The sequence below is a fragment of the Oncorhynchus keta genome, chromosome 18, assembly GCF_023373465.1.
Source record: "Oncorhynchus keta strain PuntledgeMale-10-30-2019 chromosome 18, Oket_V2, whole genome shotgun sequence".
Classification (NCBI taxonomy): domain Eukaryota; kingdom Metazoa; phylum Chordata; class Actinopteri; order Salmoniformes; family Salmonidae; genus Oncorhynchus; species Oncorhynchus keta.
In genome coordinates, this window is record NC_068438.1 from 419,603 (window position 1) to 436,583 (window position 16,981).

Consider the following 16,981-nt stretch of genomic DNA (forward strand, 5'->3'; position numbering starts at 1 on the left):
TAATTGGGGACGACAGGCTTGTGGTAATGGCTGGAGAAGAGTCAGTGGAATGGTATCAAATACATGGTTTCCATATGTTTGATGCCAATCCTTTAGTTCCGTTCCAGCCATTATTATGAGCCGTCCTCCCCTCAGCAGCCTTCACTGCTCACTACGTACTACTACATACCTCCGATACAAATCATTTGATATCTTTGATTTAAGACAATATGGGAGAGGTTTCATCTGTTAGACTTTATAGGTATTGTCACACCCTGACCATAGTTTGCTTTGTATTGTTTCTATGTTTTGTTTGGTCAGGGTGTGATCTGAGTGGGCATTCTATGTTGGATGTCTTGTTTGTCTATTTCTATGTCTGGCCTGATATGGTTCTCAATCAGAGGCATGAGTTAGTCATAGTCTCTGATTGGGAACCATATTTAGGTAACCTGTTTGGTGTTGGGTTTTGTGGGTGATTGTTCCTGTCTTTGTGTTTGCACCAGATGGGACCGTTTTAGGTTTTCTCACGTTTGTTGTTTTTGTTAGTTATCTCATGTGTAGTTTCTTTATAAATTAAAGAACATGAATAACCACCACGCTGCATTTTTGTCCGCCTCTCCTTCAAGTAAAGAAAACCGTTACAGGTATGTAGCCATGATTTCATTAAACTTCAGCTATAAATACTCCAAGTTTCCATACAGCTAATTACCATATTGTACTTGACACCTGTGTGTCACACCTTCATCTGTTTCACTTGTCTTGTGCTTGTCTCCACCCCCCTCCAGGTGTCGTCCATATTCCCCATTATTTCATGTGCATTTATACCTGTGTTTTCTGTTTGTCTGTTGCTACCTCGTCTTGCCTCGTCAAGGACAACAGCGCGTTTTTTTCCCCGTACTCATGGTTTCGCTAGTCCCTATTTTCTAGTTCTTCTGGTTTTGACCATTCTGCCTGCCCTGACCCTGCCTGCTGTTCTGTACCATTCTGAATCTGCCCTGGATTGCTGACCTCTGCCTGACCCGAGCCTGCTTGCTGTTCTGTACCTTACCGACACTGTGCTGGATTTGCCTGCCCCGTTTGGTCAATAAACATCTGTGACTCGAATGGTCTGCATCTGGTCTTATCCGGAGTTGTGATAGTGTGTCAGCTTTGGAGGATCAGTCAAAAGCAAAAGGTGCAAACCTGCACATTGTTTTAATATAGGGAATACAATTATCCTAATCTACACTAATTTGTGTAAGATATGTACACAATGCAACCTTGGTTCATACTGCAGGAAAAAAAGGACAAAAGACAAGTGTAATAGCTAACCCAGACATACTTTTATAAAACCGTAAGCTACACACAAGGTTAAATTGTTCTATCTATATCCATATAAAAACAATTAGGATATTGATTGTAAGATGGGAAAATTGACATTGAAGTGTGGAGGGAGAGCATTGAATACATTCATTCAATTTGGATTGAATGTTTGAGAATAGTGAAGAGAGACAAAGAAACCAAAAAAAAAGCAGCCTTATTGTTTTTTATTTTCTTCACTCAAGTACAGTGCAAGTATTTCTACATTTTCTGTATTCTGAAAGAAAAAGATCGGGAAACGATAACTTATAAGTCGCTTTGGATAAAAGCGTCAGCTAAATGGCATATACTATACTTAACGCCACATTTTGACCAGCGGCATTGAGCTATATTAAGGTATTGAAACATTGAATTAAATATGAGTATGTTGGAAACATACGTTTAAGTTTAAAAAATATAGAGCAGAATGGATTTTTTTTGCCAAATAAATATTGTTCAAGTGATAGTTTTCCAAATTGTAACCCCAGTATTATATGGAACAGTCAAATAAGTCAAACACAGATATTCTTGGGTGATATTGTTGTAATATATGTTAGTTTTTAGGCCAATTTTGAGACATAGCCATGGAGTATTTTTATGTGTATTTCTACTTAAAAAAAGGGAACATAAAGTCAACTTCTGCTGTAAGGTATATATTTGCTACTTCTGTAACCTGTGGGAATTGAATCCGGGTCGCTTGATTGCCAACCACATGGTGAGGGGTCGTTCTTAAACAAACCACTCTTTTTGAATGTGTCTTTTTGGTGAATGTTTGGAACCAAAAAGTGTTTCATTCATTTATCAATATTTTTGTCTTTTGCTTAAACATAATACACATATCAAGATCCAAAATAATTAACTTCTTTCAATTCTGAATGAAACAGCCACTGTTGTAGGTACTGTACATGCAGTAGATGTCAGTAGGATAGATTCTGTGACCCCAACTCTAGACTCAATTCAACAGTATTCAATTCAAAAAATGTTATTTATCTCTGATGGGTAATTACTTTACCACATACAGCAACGTGACACCCATCAGGTGAGATGCAGTGTAAGAGAGTCGTGTCACAGAGTGTAGGATAAATTATGGCAACTTAACCAACTTAAAGGATGCTACACATTGGTAGTGGAAAAGGTGAGAACCTCCAGCACTAGGTAAGCGTTATGTAAATGCAGTCCATCCACTTTAAAGGCAGTAGCACTGAAATCTCTCCCTGTGTGCGAAGTAGCTCTTGATAGCATTGATCAAGTCAATGGAAGTCTGGGTTTCAAGGCTTCTTCCTGTGCATAAGAAACAGTCATATTTAGGCATATTTTATTACATACTGTGAGTATGATGGATGAATGGATGGATAGATAGATCATGGTCTACTTATAAAAAAACATGCACAGATGTGGTAAGATATATTGTCACCATTGTACTGTACAATGGAGTGCAACGGAGCAGAATGTTCCATTTTTTTTATTTTCAAAACTGTCTGGAGGCTGTTTTTACCTCTAGGCACCTGTACTATACCATAGGTGAGATAAATAAATGAGAATCAACACAATAAATGAGAATCATTGCCTCCAAGCTAATTTTAAACAAGGCAACAATAAACTTGTCGTTCCCCACGAATGATCCAGAGCCACCGCCCCCTTGGGCCAATTTAAATATTGTGTGTAACTAACGATTTTCAGTTAATTACTATACTGTAGCTCCCGCCTTGGGCCAATCATTGTAATTTTGTAAATGTCTGATCTCTGTGGCAAGATGTATCATTCACCCAAGTTTCATCAAAATTGGGCTAGTGGTGTCTAACGAACGGATGGAGATCGATCCATTTTCTGGATTTGAAGTGAAAAAAATCTCAATTTCAGTTTAGACATTTTTTGTTGTTGGTACTTTGCTATTGTAAATCAAACAAATGTATTTTAGAAGAAATAGTCAATCATGAAAGGGTGCCAATATATTTGACTGCATCTGTATTTAATTTTTATTGTGAAATGTGAAAACATAACTAAAAAACATCTGGTTCTTGTATTCTGCAGACAAATATATTGGCACCTTTGCACTTTTTTAATTCCCTATTTCTTTTAAAATAAGTTTTAAAAAATTGTTTTGTCTCCATACCTTATGGTATTTTCACACATTCTTATTGCAGCATTGCACTCCAACACACCTTGATAATCTAATTTCACACATTAAAGGCTCTCAGTACCAGTGGCAGAAAAGCTTATAATTGATTGTAGGGAACGTGTTATTTTCTTTGAATGCTTCATTTGGTTGTTGGTAAACATAGGAAGACCCCACTACTGAAGGAGGCACAAGAAAGCCTGAACAAACCCCTCAAAAACTCACTTATAACTAGTCAAATCCCGGGGACAATGTTCTGCAGACCAGTTAAACAAAGTTATAGCTCTTTGGTGATACAAAACAGTGTTTACTGATGAGAAATTAAAGCATTCAATGAAAAGAACATCCTCCCTACATTCAAAGAGAGGGGAGGTTTGATAATGCTGTGGGATTGCTTTGCTGCGTCAGGTACAGGGGGCATTGAATGTGTGCAAAGCATAATAACATAAGCAGATTATCAAGTGTTTTCTAGTCCAATGCTCAAGCCAGTGTCTCCATTGAAGGTTGTGGGTTTTCCAGCTGGAGAACGACCCCAAACAACACACATCAAAAAGCACCCAAAAATGGTTAAGAAGTGATGCTGGACTGTTCTTGTCTCTTATCTGTTTCACCTGTCTCTGTGATTATCCCCACACCCTCCAGATGTCGCTTATTTCCCCCAGTGTATTTATACCTGTGTTTCCTGTCTCTCTGTGCCAGTTCGTCTTGTATGTTTAGTCTAGTCAACCAGCGTGTTTTTCCCCCCGTACTGCTTTTCTATTATCTTTTGTTAGTTCTCCTGGTTTTGACCACTGCCTGACTCTGGACTACTTTCCGCCTGCCTGATCATCCTGCCTGCCCTGACCTTGAATCTGCCTGCCCTTCGGTACCTATTGGACTCTGAACTGGTTTTGACCTTTTGCTTGTTTTTTATTTATTTATTTCACCTTTATTTAACCAGGTAGGCAAGTTGAGAACAAGTTCTCATTTACAATTGCGACCTGGCCAAGATGAAGCAAAGCAGTTCGACAGATACAACGACACAGAGTTACACATGGAGTAAAACAAACATACAGTCAATGATACAGTATAAGCAAATGAGGTGAGAAGGGAGGTAAAGGCAAAAAAGGCCATGGTGGCAAAGTAAATACAATATAGCAAGTAAAACACTGGAATGGTAGTTTTGCAATGGAAGAATGTGCAAAGTAGAAATAAAAATAATGGGGTGCAAAGGAGCAAAATAAATAAATAAATTAAATACAGTTGGGAAATAGGTAGTTGATTGGGCTAAATTATAGGTGGGCTATGTACAGGTGCAGTAATCTGTGAGCTGCTCTGACAGTTGGTGCTTAAAGCTAGTGAGGGAGATAAGTGTTTCCAGTTTCAGAGATTTTTGTAGTTCGTGCCAGTCATTGGCAGCAGAGAACTGGAAGGAGAGGCGGCCAAAGAAAGAATTGGTTTTGGGGGTGACTAGAGAGATATACCTGCTGGAGCGTGTGCTACAGGTGGGAGATGCTATGGTGACCAGCGAGCTGAGATAAGGGGGGACTTTACCTAGCAGGGTCTTGTAGATGACATGGAGCCAGTGGGTTTGGCGACGAGTATGAAGCGAGGGCCAGCCAACGAGAGAGTACAGGTCGCAATGGTGGGTAGTATATGGGGTTTTGGTGACAAAACGGATTGCACTGTGATAGACTGCATCCAATTTGTTGAGTAGGGTATTGGAGGCTATTTTGTAAATGACATCGCCAAAGTCGAGGATTGGTAGGATGGTCAGTTTTACAAGGGTATGTTTGGCAGCATGAGTGAAGGATGCTTTGTTGCGAAATAGGAAGCCAATTCTAGATTTAACTTTGGATTGGAGATGTTTGATATGGGTCTGGAAGGAGAGTTTACAGTCTAACCAGACACCTAAGTATTTGTAGTTGTCCACGTATTCTAAGTCAGAGCCGTCCAGAGTAGTGATGTTGGACAGGCGGGTAGGTGCAGGTAGCGATCGGTTGAAGAGCATGCATTTAGTTTTACTTGTATTTAAGAGCAATTGGAGGCCACGGAAGGAGAGTTGTATGGCATTGAAGCTTGCCTGGAGGATTGTTAAACACAGTGTCCAAAGAAGGGCAGGAAGTATACAGAATGTGTCGTCTGCGTAGAGGTGGATCTGAGACTCACCAGCAGCAAGAGCGACCTCATTGATGTATACGGAGAAGAGAGTCGGTCCAAGAATTGAACCCTGTGGCACCCCCATAGAGACTGCCAGAGGTCCGGACAGCAGACCCTCCGATTTGACACACTGAACTCTATCAGAGAAGTAGTTGGTGAACCAGGCGAGGCAATCATTTGAGAAACCAAGGCTGTCGAGTCTGCCGATGAGGATGTGGTGATTGACAGAGTCGAAAGCCTTGGCCAGATCAATGAATAAGACTGCACAGTAATGTTTCTTTTCGATGGCGGCTAAGATATCGTTTAGGACCTTGAGCGTGGGTGAGGTGCACCCATGACCAGCTCTGAAACCAGATTGCATAGCAGAGAAGGTATGGTGAGATTCGAAATGGTCGGTAATCTGTTTGTTGACTTGGCTTTCGAAGACCTTAGAAAGGCATGGTAGGATAGATATAGATCTGTAGCAGTTTGGGTCAAGAGTGTCCCAGGCTAGTAATAGGGGTGGCAACAATTTCGGCAGATAATTTTAGAAAGAAAGGGTCCAGATTGTCTAGCCCGGCTGATTTGTAGGGGTCCAGATTTTGCAGCTCTTTCAGAACATCAGCTGAATGGATTTGGGAGAAGGAGAAAAGGGGAAGGCTTGGGCGATTTGCTGTTGGGGGTGCAGTGCTGTTGACCGGGGTAGGAGTAGCCAGGTGGAAAGCATGGCCAGCCGTAGAAAAATGCTTATGGAAATTCTCAATTATGGTGGATTTATCAGTGGTGACAGTGTTTCCAATCGTCAGTGCAGTGGGCAGCTGGGAGGAGGTGTTCTTATTCTCCATGGACTTTATAGTGTCCCAGAACTTTTTTGAGTTAGTGTTGCAGGAAGCAAATTTCTGCTTGAAAAAGCTAGCCTTGGCTTTTCTAACTGCCTGTGTATAATGATTTCTAGCTTCCCTGAACAGCTGCATATCACGGGGGCTGGTCGATGCTAATGCAGAACGCCATAGGATGTTTTTGTGTTGGTTAAGGGCAGTCAGGTCTGGGGAGAACCAAGGGCTATATCTGTTCCTGGTTCTAAATTTCTTGAATGGGGCATGTTTATTTAAGATGGTTAGGAAGGCATTTAAAAAAAATATCCAGGCATCCTCTACTGACGGGATGAGATCCATATCCTTCCAGGATACCCCGGCCAGGTCGATTAGAAAGGCCTGCTCACTGAAGTGTTTCAGGGAGCGTTTTACAGTGATGAGTGGAGGTCGTTTGACCGCTGACCCATTACGGATGCAGGCAATAAGGCAGTGATCGCTGAGAGCTTGGTTGAAGACAGCAGAGGTGTATTTAGAGGGGAAGTTGGTTAGGATGATATCTATGAGGGTGCCCGTGTTTAAGGCTTTGGTGAGGTACCTGGTAGGTTCATTGATCATTTGTGTGAGATTGAGGGCATCAAGTTTATATTGTAGGATGGCTGGGGTGTTAAGCATGTTCCAGTTTAGGTCGCCTAGCAGCACGAGCTCTGAAGATAGATGGGGGGCAATCAGTTCACATATGGTGTCCAGAGCACAGCTGGGGGCAGAGGGTGGTCTATAGCAGGCGGCAACGGTGAGAGACTTGTTTTTAGAGAGGTGGATTTTTAAAAGTAGAAGTTCAAATTGTTTGGGTACAGACCTGGATAGTAGGACAGAACTCTGCAGGCTATCTTTGCAGTAGATTGCAACACCGCCCCCTTTGGCAGTTCTATCTTGTCTGAAAATGTTGTAGTTTGGAATTAAAATTTCTGAATTTTTGGTGGTCTTCCTAAGCCAGGATTCATACACAGCTAGAACATCCGGGTTGGCAGAGTGTGCTAAAGCAGTGAATAGAACAAACTTAGGGAGGAGGCTTCTAATGTTAACATGCATGAAACCAAGGCTATTACGGTTACAGAAGTCGTCAAAAGAGAGCGTCTGGGGAATAGGAGTGGAGCTAGGCACTGCAGGGCCTGGATTCACCTCTACATCGCCAAAGGAACATAGGAGGAGTAGAATAAGGGTGCGGCTGAAAGCAATAAGAATTGGTCGTCTAGAACGTCTGGAACAGAGAGTAAAAGGAGCAGGTTTCTGGGAGCGATAAAATAGCTTCAAGGTATAATGTACAGACAAAGGTATGGTAGGATGTGAATACAGTGGAGGTAAACCTAGGTATTGAGTGATGAAGAGAGAGATATTGTCTCGTGAAATATCATTGAAACCAGGAGATGTCATTGCATGTGTGGGTGGTGGAACTAATCGGTTGGATAAGGTATAGTGAGCAGGACTAGAGGCTCTACAGTGAAATAAGCCAATAAACACTAACCAGAACAGCAATGGACAAGACATATTGACATTAAGGAGAGGCATGCTTAGTCGAGTGATCAAAAGGGTCCAGTGAGTGGAGAGGTTGGTTGGGGGTCACTGCGATTTAGACAGCTAGCCAGGCCATCGGTAGCAAGCTAGCATAGGATGGAGGTCTGTTGTTAGCCACCTCTTGTGTTCCGTCAGTAGATTAGTGGGTTTTTGTGTGGTAGAGGGGATTAATCCAAATCACACAACAACAACAAAAATAAAAAACAATAGATTTAGTTATAGAGGCCCAAGAAGAAAACATAATAATAATAAAAATGAATAAATTGTCCGATTGTCTATTCAGATAGCAGCCGATAAGACAGCTAACGGTTAGCAGGCCGCAGATGGGCGTTCAGGTAACATCGCGGAGGAGGAGCCAGCCGGATCTCCTTCGGGTAGATAACGTCGGCAGTCCAGTTGTGAAGGCCCGGTGGGGCTCCGCGTAGGCAGTAAAACGGGTCCGGATAGGTGACTGCAGCCCCGGAGTGATTGATGGAACAAAAGACGTCTGAACTGCTATGCCATCTTGGTTAGCCACGACCATTCTCTTGCCTACGCCTTTTTGGATTAATAAACACTGTAAGACTCCAACCATCTGCCTCCTCTGTCTGCATCTGGGTATCGTCTTGTGCCTTGATAGTTCTGGTGGCCAGCGAAGAGTCTAGATCTGAATCACATCCAAAACCTTCGGCGAGATCTGAAAACAGCAGTTGGTGGAGGGCACCCTTAAAATATTTAAGAATTAGAGCAGTTTGCAGCTGAAAAGTGGGCCAGATTGTCTGTAGAAAGGTGCAGCAAGCTCATTGATGGCTACAAGAAGCTTTTGTCTGTGCCAAAGTCTGTGAAACTAAGTAATTGCTCCGGGGTGCAAATAATTTTGTCTTTATTAAATTAAAATAGTAAACTTAAGTTTGCCAAAATAAAATAGGTTCTCTTATGTTGAAGATCAAATAACAAGGTGTGGTGACCCAGTTTTCAACTTATTTAAGAAGAAATAGGGAATTTAATAAAAGTGCAAGGGTGCCAATATATTTTCCAGCAACTGTATAAGTTATGATTCATATACTGTAGACCATTTTCCAAATGGGTGGTTAGGTAGACAAACAAACATTTTGTTGTTTTACCTGGTTCGTTTATTCCAGGTCTTTGGGCTGTATGAGTTTCTCTTGTGCTTGGCCAGTATCTGCTCAATGATCTTCTTGACCCAGGGAGCGCTGACGTCCAAACAAATCTCCTTACCACTCCCCTTCAGAGTGGCTCTGCAAGACAGGCACACAGTACAGTCAGAAACAGAACTAATATTACCACTACCTGGAACTGACATTATCACAACCTAGAGCTATATCAGCTTTTGTAAATGAAATAGGACATTAGTAAGCAAGGACTCACATAGAATAATTTAAGGTAAATATCTGATTGTGAACAAGGTATAGTAACCATATTTTAGAGTCAGTGTTAGTGTTATAACTCGACTAAAAGCATAATTTAAGATAATCAACATAACATATTTTTGTCAGCACTAACTTAATTAAATATGATTAATATAAGATGTCCATAGTTAATATCAACATGATTTAAAACCCATATCAATCAATATCAACTATATATATATAATAGTCATATTTTAGGGTCAGCATGATTTAAGTCGGTAGTCGGAACTCACATGATCTCAGTGTCTTTGCAGTGCGAGCTGGGAGGAAACATCTCTACCTTGTCGATGAGTTTACCAATCCGACGCCTCTCCATCTGGATGCAGCGACAACGTAAGTCTGACCCCAAGTCACTTAGGCTCATCCCTGTAAAAGGTCAGAGGCCAGTTTTAGACTACATCATATTGGATATGAGGTGGAAGTCACAAAAAATGTGAATGAAAGAAGCATGCTTTTAATTGTTAAAGACTCCAGACACCGACGTCATAGACTGATAACTCTGCTTCCGCACGGCAAGCGGTACCAGAGCAACAAGTCTGACACCAACAGGCTCCTGAACAGCTTCTATCACCAAGCCATAAGACTGTTAAATAGCTAACAACATGGCTACACAGACTATCTGCACTGACCCTAATATTTGATTTTTGCACTGACTGTACGCACACTCATACGCTGGTCCCCTACATTTGAAATCGAGTGCTAACTCTGTCCACCTGTCAAGGACCGAGCATCCCTGCTTGCAAAACGAGCGTGCAGATGCACGGGCTGGGCAATTGGACTGACATGTTAGGAAGCGACATCTTTCAAAGAATTGTCCCACCGTTCAAATGTTCAAATGAAACAGACAGTGCTTGAATCAAATCCTAAATAGCTGAATAAACACTCAGTTTTATTTTTTATTTGAATTACACTTCCATTATAAACTCAGCAAAAAAAGAAACGTCATCAAACTGTCAACTGCGTTTATTTTCAGCAAACTTAACATAAGATTCAACAACTGAGACAAAAACTGAACTGAACTGAAGTTCCACAGACATGTGACTAACAGAAATCGAATAATGTATCCCTGAACAGGGGGGGTCAAAATCAAAAGTAACAGTCAGTATCTGGTGTGGCCACCAGCTGCATGAAGTACTGCAGTGCATCTCCTCCTCATGGACTTCACCAGATTTGCCAGTTCTTGCTGTGAGATGTTCCCCCACTCTTCCATTGTGGTCAAAAGAAAATGTAAAACATTTAATCATGAGTTATTTCTAAATGATTTAGCTGCTGTACCCTGGGAGCTGATTTATCTAGAGGATGATTTAAATCACGCTACAGAATGTTTTATTGATTTGCTCACTGAGGTAATGGACCATCATGCCCCTATAAGAAAGAGAACAGTTGGTGCCCGTCCATCTCTGTGGATTGATGATGAACTGGGTGAAGCTTTTTCTCAAAGAAATATGGCAAAAGTCTTAGCAGCCAAGTCAAAATTAGAAATTGATGAACAGAATTATAGAACATTACGTAATTATGCAGTTAAATTGAATCGAAGGAAAAAAAAGTTATTTTACAACAATTATTTTACTGATTGTAAAAATTATTCTAAAAAGGTATGGAACACAGTTAAGGGCTTACTTGGTACATATATCTCATCATGCCCATCTAGTGTGGAGGTTGACGGGAGAATAATAACAAAACCAGTTGATATTGCCAATCATTTTGCAGATTTTTTTACACAGAAAATTAAATTACTAAGCAACAATGTAGACATAAATTCTTCCAAACAAGCTATTGTCCAATGGATTGATGATCATATTATGAGCAATACGATCTGCTCTTTTAGTCTACAAATAGTGTCAGTGGAGGAGGTGTTAAACCTATTGAAGTCATTACCAGATGGTAAATCTACAGGTTATGGTCTTATGGACAATTTTTTGCTTCGCTGTGCTGCTCCCCAGATTGCAGTTCCACTGAGATACATATTTAATTGATCACTGGAAAAGGGGTTGTTTGCAAATGTATGGAAGCATGCAAAACTGTGTCCTATTCCGAAAGACTGCAAAGAACCCATTACTCCTGCCAATAGTCGACCAATTAGTCTACTCCCTACACTCAGTAAGATATTGGAGGGTATTGTGAGTAGATAAATGTGGGTTTATATGGAAAAGAATGATCTGATTACAGCCAATCAGCATGCTTATCGCAAAAAAACATTCCACTACCACTGCATTGGATGACATGACTGACCAGTGGCTCAATGCTATGGATAATAGCAGGTTTGTAGGTGTACTATTTTTTAGATTTCAGTGCAGCATTTGATTTAGTGGATCATGAAATTATTTTGACAAAATTAATGCATTATGGTTTTAAGGAGGTAGCATTGAATTGGGTACAGTCATATCTAACTGACAGGAAACAGTCCACCTATATCAATGGTTAATTTTCTTCCCCTAATGTGTTAAACTGTGGAATTATCGCAGGGCAGCTGCCTTGGACCACTTCTCTACTTAATATACACCAACGACCTTCCCTATGCCTTGGTTGAAACTCAAGCTACTATATTTGCAGATGATACTACAATTTATGCAGCAAGACAATCGGTTCAACAGGTACAGCAAGCTTTGCAAGGAGATTTGGAGATGATCAGGAAATGGGTTTGCCAAAACAAACTTGCTTTAAACACCAAGAAAACCAAAGTTATGTTGGTCTGTTCAACTAGGAAAAGGCCAAAACAGCATGGGATACAATTAAGTATGGGAGGAGTAAAAATTGAAGAAGTGGCAGAAACCAAACTACTGGAAGTGCAGCTAGACAACTGCTTATCATGGTCGTCTCAAATAACTAATCTATGTAAAATATTGTAAAAAAAATATTAAAACAGCATGCATAATGAGAAGGATAGCTAAATATTTACCAGGGAAAATCCTTCAGAAAACAACACAGGCATTGGTTGAGAGTCAAGTGAACTATTGTTTGGTGGTCTGGAGAAATGCATCATCTAGTGAAGTTAGGAGGCTGCAGAATGCACAGAATAAAGCAGCAAGGATTGTTTTAAGGCGGAGATATGGTTCTTCTGTTGCAGTCATGGGTTGTTTTAAGGTGGAGATATGGTTCTTCTGTTGCAGTCATGGGTTGTTTTAAGGTGGAGATATGGTTCTTCTGTTGCAGTCATGGGTTGTTTTAAGGTGGAGATATGGTTCTTCTGTTACAGTCATGGGTTGTTTTAAGGTGGAGATATGGTTCTTCTGTTGCAGTCATGCGCAGTGTTCTTGGTTGGTCATCAATCGACAAGATAATTGAAAAAAACATGCTTATCTTATTTTATAATATACATAATTTAAAATGGCCAAGTTCTATTCACAATGGTATTCAGTTGGTAAGAGGCAGACATTCCGTAAATACTAGGAATAGATTGTCCACCATCTATGCGTTATCCAGACAGAAAAAAGAAATAGGCAAAAGAACATTTCGAGTTCGAGCAATAAAGAAATGGAATAAATTAACTGAGCAAACTAGAAACCTTTCAATATTTAAATAGTTTAAACATGATTTAAAAACAATTTAAATATAGTATATAGAAATGTTGTGGGACTATAGTAGATGAAGAATCAATATATATATCATTTTTAGATTGAGTATTTATTGGGTCATTATGCTAGTATATTATGTATGTTTGTAACAGTGTGTTATATGTGAAAGTGTGTTTGTATTATAAATTGTATTTTAATGTTAAGGACTCGTGGAAGATTAGTGCAAATGGGGACTAAAAGAGATCCTAATCAAATAAAATAAAATAAAATCCACCAAGGCACCTGCAAGTTCCTGGACATTTCTGAGGGGAATGGCCCTAGCCCTCACCCTCTGATCCAACAGGTTCCAGATGTGTTGAGGGATCGTGCGTTCCTGGTGAAACTCGGGCAGTTGTTGTTGCCATCCTGTACCTGTCCCACAGGTGTGATGTTCGGATCCTGTGCAGATGTACCGATCCTGTGCAGGTGTTGTTACACATGGTGTGCCACTGCGAGGATGATCAGCTGTCCGTCCTGCCTCCCTGTAGCGCTGTCTTAGGCTTATCACAGTATGGACATGACAATTTATTGCCTTGGTCACATCGGCAGTCCTCATGCCTCCTTGCAGCATGCCTAATGCACGTTGACACAGATGAGCAGGGACCCTGGGCATCTTTCTTTTGTTGTTTTTTAGAGACAGTAGAAAGGCCTTAACAACCGTTCCACAGGTGCATGTCCATTCATTGTTTATCGTTCGTTGAACAATCATGAGAAACAGTGATTTTTACTAATTATCTTTGAAAGACAGGGTCCTGAAAAATGCATTTAATTTGATTGTTATGCTTTTCATGATTTAAATCGTGATTATATGATAACTGATGTATGTTTGAAAGGTGAGCATTATTCATTTAATAGACTGGTCAACAATTAGAAATTTGATCTAATGCTTGTTTGTTTCATTCCTTGCTTGTTACTGTAATGAAAAAAAAAACGTGTGTGTTGCAACACTTATAATAGGGAGCCATGATTAGCTTGATAGAAGGTTCTATTTAAATATGTATATGTAGCTGTTACTCAAATACTCACATACTGTACTGTCAGAAATACAAATTCTCTCTAAAAGGTATTTCTTCACTTATTGTTGATATTGTCTACCCTTGACTCTTGCAGTTAGGGCCCGATGCTCCTTAAATGCAGAGAACTTTTAATATTTTTCTATGTTGTGTCCTGGGGTAAATCATACGCTTGCCCCGCTATTGCACTGGAGAACTCTGTGTGTTTTTCCCATTCGACATAGGAGAAACCGCACGCTTGCATGTCTGGATTGTTATTTCGGTACAAAACCATGTATATGGATTGTATACACCTTTTGAAATATGTTGTTTTAAAGACTGGTAACTCTGGACTATGGTTTTAGTACTGTCTGTAAAAATCCGATCTAGACATGCCATTATTTTGCTGCTTTTACTGTCAGGAAATGGGCAATCTTACCCAGGTCCTTACATTTCTACCCAATCTGAATTAAAAAGTCAGAATGGTCTGAAGTTTCTGCACATAAATGTAAGAAGTCTTCTTCCAATTTTGTGACTATTAGGATAAAAACCACAGACCTACATGAATGTATGCTTTCTGAAACCTGGCTCAAAAGATCTATCATTGACAAAAATATTGGCATTGATGGTTACAATGTTTTTCAGTCAGATCGCAAATTTAAGGGTGGTGGTGTTGCTATAAAAGGCATGTTTTCGGCAACCATTCTGACTTCTATTTCCAAATCCAAGCAATTCAAATATCTGGCTTTGAATATAAATCTTTGTGCATCATTAAGTTGAGTTGTCTCCTGTTGTTATAGACCCCATCTGCTTTTGCTAGCTCTCTGGGTTGTATTTGGGAATTGTTATCATAAAATGTCACAGCTGAATTTGTGATTAAGGGTGGCCTGAATCTTGACTGGTTGACATCGAACTCTGATCAACTCATGACTCTATGTTATAATGACCATAATCTTACTCAGATTGTTAACAATGTAACCAGGTTTAATGCAAAGTGTGCGCTAAAATCCTCTTTGGTTGATCTTATTTTAACCAACACTCCACATCATTTTAATACGTCTGTTACCATTTGTTCTGAATTGACTAGCCTGGTTAAAGTTTCAATTAAACAAAATGTATAACATTATATTTTGAAACCTTTACTTATTTTACTGCGCATATTAATTATATTCATGTCCATAGGGTGTCAATGCATTGACTCAAAGTAATAATAGAGTAGATCATAATATAAACTCACCCTCGGTGATGGTCAGGAGGGCCAGGAGCACACCGATAGAGCTGTCTGACATTCTGATGCTCATCTTCATTTTAGCGAAAAACTGGAGTTCCAGTAACTAGATGACAAGGTAGTATGATCCTAAGACAAGCTGGAGTTCCAGTAACTAGATGACAAGGTAGTATGATCCTAAGACAAGCTGGAGTTCCAGTAACTAGATGACAAGGTAGTATGATCCTAAGACAAGCTGGAGTTCCAGTAACTAGATGACAAGGTAGTATGATCCTAAGACAAGCTGGAGTTCCAGTAACTAGATGACAAGGTAGTATGATCCTAAGACAAGCTGGAGTTCCAGTAACTAGATGACAAGGTAGTATGATCCTAAGACAAGCTGGAGTTCCAGTAACTAGATGACAAGGTAGTATGATCCTAAGACAAGCTGGAGTTCCAGTAACTAGATGACAAGGTAGTATGATCCTAAGACAAGCTGGAGTTCCAGTAACTAGATGACAAGGTAGTATGATCCTAAGACAAGCTGGAGTTCCAGTAACTAGATGACAAGGTAGTATGCTGGTCCTGCTGGAAGCCTAAGCTCGAATAACAAAATAAACCATTAGTAGTTTATTAGATATTACTCTGTTTACTATTATGAGATTGAATCATACTAAGAGACAAGGATGCAGTCTCATGATCTGTCTGTCTCCCTGTGTGGAGAGGCACCAGTCCTTTATATACAGGCAGTAAAGTGAGTCACTAGTCAGGTCAGGGCTCTCTTATCTAAACCAGTTGTCGGATTTTGGCAATCAAAGTAAAACCACAGAAATTTCTTCAGTTTACTGTCAATGACCTTCAGAGGTTCATCAGACCAGCTAAACTCCAAGAAAACCATGTTCCTACACCATCTGGTCTGGTATTTTACGCAACCTGGGGAAAGTTGTAGAGGCCCTAGGGGTACTGGGCATTCATCAGGCCAGTTTTAGAAAAGCGAGTTCAACCACAGACAACATTTTACAGTTTTTTCAATCGCTTGAACACTTTTCTCGATTCAGGGATCACTTTTGTGAAACAGTTAACGCAGCCCACTAAACTGCCTTTCTCTTGCAAAATGCACAACACTATCAAAAATGTAAAAAAAAATATATATTTTTTATAACTTCATCAAACAAGTATAATGTGTCATCTAATGAGATTTATTTTGCAATGTGAACTAACACCATCTCAACTTAAAATACATATTACAAAAGCAATGAACTCAATCAAAAATGTATCATTAATCATCAAATGAGATCATCTCACAATTGATTTCATTTTAATTTTAATTTCACCTTTATTTAACCAGGTAGGCCAGTTGAGAACAAGTTCTCATTTACAACTGCGACCTGGCCAAGATAAAGCAAAGCAGTGCAACAAAAACACAACACAGAGTTACACATGGGATAAACAAACGTACAGTCAATAACACAATAGAGAAATCGATATACAGTGTGTGCAAATGTAGTAAGATCTCATTGGTTGCAAACATCTACAATAATCAATAGACGTACGTGTCAGAGTCATCATACCCAGTGTCGGGTAAAACAGCTCTTTGTCCCCCCCTTACATGGGTAATATTCTCCAAGCTGCTCTAAACGTTGATGTTTTGGTGTCTCTAGGTTAATCTCTAGACTGTTGAATGAGGCCTGTTACAACGTTCTTACAAACCCTTGAAAGGGAGTTTGTGAAACCATTCAGTCATGGATGGATGTAAAATATATTTAACACGTATTGCAGGTTACAGAAGACTCCTGTTGTACTATGAATCATATCATCCCTGTTAGATCTTGATGTGTTGGCTCTCTATGTATGTACATGTTTATAATCCACATAGTGTGA

The 16,981-nt window shown here is 39.9% G+C and overlaps 1 protein-coding gene across 1 annotated transcript; it reads right to left on the minus strand.

Annotated features, from left to right (window-relative positions):
* Nucleotides 1–1,316: 1,316 nt before the first annotated feature.
* Nucleotides 1,317–15,802, minus strand: LOC118396910 (interleukin-8-like). The gene is made up of 4 exons (XM_035791302.2): nucleotides 15,131–15,802; nucleotides 9,581–9,713; nucleotides 9,042–9,176; nucleotides 1,317–2,598 (listed from the first exon to the last, which is right to left on the minus strand). The coding sequence occupies exons 1-4, from the start codon at nucleotides 15,198–15,200 to the stop codon at nucleotides 2,586–2,588; spliced, it is 351 nt and encodes a 116-aa protein (XP_035647195.1). The 5' UTR covers nucleotides 15,201–15,802; the 3' UTR covers nucleotides 1,317–2,585.
* Nucleotides 15,803–16,981: the final 1,179 nt, after the last annotated feature.

Coding starts and splice junctions, on each gene's coding strand:
- LOC118396910 (XM_035791302.2), bottom strand. CDS start 15,200: ATGAAGATGAGCATCAGAATGTCAGACAGCTCTATCGGTGTGCTCCTG. Junction 9,714..15,130: donor CCTCCTGACCATCACCGAGG/GTGAGTTTATAT, acceptor GACCTTTTACAG/GGATGAGCCTAAGTGACTTG. Junction 9,177..9,580: donor TGCAAAGACACTGAGATCAT/GTGAGTTCCGAC, acceptor CCTGTCTTGCAG/AGCCACTCTGAAGGGGAGTG.